This window comes from Callospermophilus lateralis, chromosome X, assembly GCF_048772815.1.
Source record: "Callospermophilus lateralis isolate mCalLat2 chromosome X, mCalLat2.hap1, whole genome shotgun sequence".
Classification (NCBI taxonomy): Eukaryota; Metazoa; Chordata; class Mammalia; order Rodentia; family Sciuridae; genus Callospermophilus; species Callospermophilus lateralis.
Genome location: NC_135325.1, coordinates 50,256,427 through 50,261,665, shown reverse-complemented (window position 1 = coordinate 50,261,665; position 5,239 = coordinate 50,256,427). Strand labels below are relative to the sequence as shown.

At 44.1% G+C, this 5,239-nt stretch overlaps 1 protein-coding gene across 1 annotated transcript; it reads right to left on the bottom strand.

The window, feature by feature from the left end:
- Positions 1 to 288: 288 nt before the first annotated feature.
- Rps4x (ribosomal protein S4 X-linked) lies at positions 289 to 4,879 on the bottom strand. The gene is made up of 7 exons (XM_077107093.1): positions 4,819 to 4,879; positions 3,752 to 3,829; positions 3,210 to 3,390; positions 2,653 to 2,750; positions 1,666 to 1,837; positions 975 to 1,132; positions 289 to 470 (listed from the first exon to the last, which is right to left on the bottom strand). Exons 1-7 carry the CDS (start codon positions 4,819 to 4,821, stop codon positions 369 to 371), a joined length of 792 nt encoding a protein of 263 aa, XP_076963208.1. The 5' UTR covers positions 4,822 to 4,879; the 3' UTR covers positions 289 to 368.
- Between the last annotated feature and the right edge of the window lie 360 nt (positions 4,880 to 5,239).

Here is a 5,239-nt window from a genome sequence, read left to right as displayed (position 1 = left end):
CCCAGGGTCTTGTGCATGCAAGGCAAGCACTTTACCATCCACCAACTGAACTATACCCCCGCCCAGTCCCCTCAGCCTTTTGTTGATGGACTTTATAGAGAGCCCATTAGACTTTCTTGGCACACCTACTTGCTGCCCCCTTAAATTTGGTGGTCTTTAAGGCACAAGAAGTTTCAGATCAGAGACTGCCTAAACTGAAAATTCACTCATTTTTAATGCTATAAAGCAAAATAGTTAGTTGTAAAAACGCATACATACAAATGAAAAAAATAACACAAAAGCCAAAAATCAATTCATCCTGCTATATTTTCTTTAATTAAGTACAAAGACCTCTACTCTCTAGGCCTATCACCTATAGACCATTTATTTCACCCACTGCTCTGTTTGGCAGCCAGTCTCTTGTCTCTCTCTTCAGCAATGGTGAGTCGGATTCCTTTTCCTCGGGGAAGAGAAATCCATGGTTTGTTGCCCTGGTTTGGGAGGAAAAAAAAAAAAAATCAAAACATCCATCTTATTTAATGGAACTGAAACCTGTTGGTGAAGGCACTGGCCATCAGCTAGGCAGTCTTAAGACTCAGAGATGCCAGTTTATCAGAAATTCCCACTGCTTTCTTGGGTTGGTAAGTCATCTGTTCAACATGCTGCCCACGCATACAGATATGGATAACCCCCCTTCACAATTAATATCTCAAAACTTATTACACATAGTAGACACTCAATATTTAATATTTAAGTCAAAGCAACTCATCACTAATTTCCAAGGAGACAACAGCTACAAATAAATTTAAAGACATAAGTTATATTCATTTCATTATGGCACCAGGTCACTAATCAAAATAATCAGTTTCCCCTTCATGGTTCTGTGACACTGAAAAAGCCTAGGTTTGACCAAGCCCTGCCAGGCATTGCTAGTCCAGCAATATCTACATTTACATTGCCATGGAGGCTGGAAGAGTAGGATAACCTAGACTTACCTTGCCAATAACAAAAATGTTGGAGAGCCGGGTGGCAAAGCTGTTGCCATTGGCATCTTTCACATGAACCACGTCAAAAGAGCCAGGATGTCTTTCTCTGTTGGTAATCACACCAATTCTTCCCAAGTTAGCACCTCCGGTCACCATACACAGGTTACCTAGTCAGGGACAAGCAAGACACTGCGTAAACTCTTAAGGCTCAGTTCTCTAATAATTCAGGACTATATCATAACCAGGGTGGTTCACTTTATTGTCAAGATTTCCTGCCCAACCCTCCCACTATTTCCCATAGGGGAGTTTTTGAAGCACCCAGCACAGGCCTGAGAAGGTCTTTTATAAGAGATCTTGCCTCAGCCACTTCAAATATTCTCGAAAGATACTATAAAAATGGGAGTCATGGTAGTACAAGCTGCAATCCCAGCAGCCTGGGAGGCCAAGATAGAAGGATTGTTGGGGCCAGGGGCTGGGACTGTAGCTTAGTATTACAGTGCTCACCTAGCATGTGTGAGGCACTGGGCTTGATTGTCAGCACCAAAAGAATCTGTCTCAAAGTGGGCCTGGGGCAGATGGCTAAAAACCCCAGCAATCAAATGCTCAATTGAACTTAGAATAAGGGAAAAAAAAAACAAAAACAAACAAAAAACAACAACCTCTTATACCTAGCCTTCAAAGATCCCCAGAGGATGCTTACCAGTGTCAAACTTGATGAAGTCAGTAATCTTGCCAGTCTCCAAATCAATCTGAATGGTATCATTCACCTTGATTAGGGGATCAGGGTATCGAATGGTTCGAGCATCATGAGTCACCAGGTGAGGGATTCCTTTTGTGCCCACAAATATCTTTCTCACTTTGCACAACTTGTACTAAAAATGCAAAATGTAGCCATATTTAGTTCAGCTCACATATACCATGTTCTAGTGGGGATGAAATAGTTCTTTCCAAGTCACTGTCATGGAAATGCAATTAGTAGCCAAAAGCCAACAATCCCACACAGGGCCTGCAGCAGAATAACTGTGGGTCTGACTTTTCTATCTACCTTTCACGAAAGTATGATGCACACTGCTCTTAACATTTATCTTCCTCTTATCAATGCCATGACCTCCATGTAAAAGCCCAAGACACTGAAGGGCCCTGCATCTTTCCAAACAAGGACATTAAAATTAAAGAGTGGGCTGTGGCTCAGCCGTAGAGCACTTGCCCCCCCCACACACATGAGGCACTGGGTTTGATCCTTAGCACCACATAAAGATAGAAACATATATTCTAAAAAAGAAAAAATTAAAAGAGTTGGTCCAACGTCTAACACCATTGATCTCCTCTGATATAAACCCTGCTCTTTTCCTCAAGCTCTTCAAGTCTTCTGGGTCCTGGAATAATTCTTTCCAACTCTCCCCAATCTCTCCTAAACTCATGTCTTTCTTAATGGCTCCCTCTACACAACTGAGGTTTGCTTCACAAACAGCAACTGCATTACCAATTCATCGAATCTACAAATATTCCACAAAGCATTTCAATTTTTTTCACTGACATCCTGCAGATAACAAGGCATCATTCAATTAAATTAACTTTTATTCATGGCCAATAATCTAAATAATAAAGGCCTATCAGTCTCCTCCACCACCTTCCTCTCCCCCAAAGTAAAGCTAGAATGAAGACCCAGTCTGCTTCCAATAACTACCTTGGCCTCCTCAGGTGTAATGCGATGAACAGCAAAACGACCCTTGGTGTCATAGATCAGACGGAAATTCTCTCCAGTCTTATCAATGCTGATGACATCTGATACCAAAGAGTGACAAAGGTTACTATTGTGACCCCGCCCCACACAGAGCAACCACAATTCCATAAAAGACAAAACCAGGCTGGGGATATAGCTTTGATAGAGTGCTTGCCTAGCATACATGAGACCCTGGTTTTGTTCTTCATACCAGAAGAACAAAAAACTGTCTTTTAAAAAAAGTGATCCTAGGTAAAAATTTCAAAGCAAAATAAAATTTGGTTTTGAGAAGCAATTCATCATTTGCTGCCCCAGAGTATTTACTTTATATAAGAATTTCCAGGGTGTAGCCCATTTTCTACTTTGTCGGGTATAACTGTGAGAACCTAGGCCAGCCAAACTTCTCCCAATTCCCAGGCATATCACAGGAAACCAGAAAAGCCCACTGCTATTCCTAACAACTGCCATGTAGAAGAGGGAGATTAATCAAAAGGGTCTGCTACCAAAGGCCTCCTGCTTACCCATAAAACCGGCGGGGTAGGTTATATCGGTTCGGACTTTCCCATCAATTTTGATGAAGCGCTGCATGCAAATCTTTTTTACTTCATCTCCTGTCAGGGCATACTTAAGTCTGTTCCTTAGAAAAATGATGAGAGGAAGACATTCTCTCAGCTTGTGGGGACCAGTGGATGGACGAGGAGCCTGTAAAATCGAAAACAGTAATTTTAGAAAAGTCACTGTTAGAATCTACCTCTGGTCCCGAAATCCATTAAGGAAACACCAGATTGTCATTGTTCCCTAACTTTGTTACTTACACAGGAGGTACTTAAAGCTTACAAAACTATTTTGTAGCATTTTCTCCTTAAAGGACCAGGACCACCAATAATTAACATTTAAGACCTGAGTCCATTTAAGTGTATTGTGTGGCACATGGAATAAACGAGGCACGAATGTGTTGAGTGAAGGGGTGCAAGTAGATAGCTCAGGGCCTTCAACAGCATAGCCCAACACAGAGAGAGGTATAACTAGTATGCCCCTTAAGATACAATGTGAGGATACTTACAAACACACCAGTCAATTTATCCAGCATCCAATGCTTTGGAGCTGCTACCCGCTTCAGATGCTTCTTGGGACCACGAGCCTGAAGGAAAGTTTTAAATTGCAATGCCGTTAACTGATTTCAAGTTTTTCAACAACAGATTATTATAAAACCTAATGTGTAACTTCTTTCAAAGAACTGACTTTTAAGTCCCTCTTCAGCAGAATGTGGACAATATTAAAAACACAGGGATGATTAACAGTGAAGAAAGGCACACATGGCATGCACAACAAAATACCCTAAGCTGCAACCAGCTTTCTCACTGTACAGGAAACATTTATTGATTACTATTTTTCAGAATGGTACCCGTTATTTCCATGTTGCTACTTAAAAAAGCATGCCTGCTTACGAAGATTAGGTTCTACTGGGTGAAATGGCCAGGTTTGAACTTCAAGGCACACTGCCAGACACAATAAAAATGGCCCAGAATGCCATCTGTGCTTCTGTCAAACAGTCAAGTTTTCACATATAATCATCTGTTTAAGTGTCCGGTGCAAGAATAACTTGACCTCTGCATGACACGTGTGCTAGTCGTTTGCAAACTAAAGCCAAGAGCTGATACTAACTTTCACTTTAAAAAAGAGAAGGAAGCCTTTTTGATGCTCTATACTGATGCTTACCGGCCACACGACGTAACGTCAGGCCGTGCCAAAAGGACAATGACGAAAGAAACCCTTCTCCACCAGGCAGACACGGGGCCCAGTAGCCCCGGGGTCGCCGTCGGTGCTCCCGGTCCACCCCCATGTCAGGCCCAGGAGGAAAGCTGCTTCTCCCGGGGTCGGAAGATCGTGTCTGGGAAAGAGGCCCAGGCCTTCCCGCCGGCAGCACCAGATGCCCCCCCCCCAACCCCGCCTTGGGCTGCCGTTCGCGTTCGCCCTCGCCCTGGATCCAGCCCCAGCCAACCCAGGAGGCTGTGCTCCCTTCGTCTCAGCTGGGCCATCCTCTGCAGGAGTCCCAAAGACCCGGACAACCCTGGACTCGGGAGGATGGAGGCCGATTCGTCCCAAGAGCTCGCAAAATCCCTGCCTTACCATGGCTGCTCTAGGCACGGAAAGAGGCCCGCCTTCTTCCGGTGCGCGAAGAAATTGGGGTCGGAGGCTGCGCGCGCCGGAGCCTCGAACGCTCCGCCCAACGCAAAACTTTCCTGGCGTGCCAGAACTCTCTTGCCACCTGGTGGTGGGAGGTCAGAGGTTCCAAGCATGGGAACGACCTGCCTGAGAGCAATTTTGACCCTCCCCCCCACCGCCCGGTCCTGCCCTTCCTCTTCCCACGTGTGTCGAGCTTCTCAGGTGGGCGTGGTTCTGCGCTGAGTCGTGGGAATTTAGACATGAATGGGACAAGATCCTTGCCTTCAAGAAGAGTGCGAAGTGTGACTGGTGTAAATCCCACTTACAGATGATTATATAATCAATAGAATACATTTTAATAAATAGAATATTTTAATAAATATTT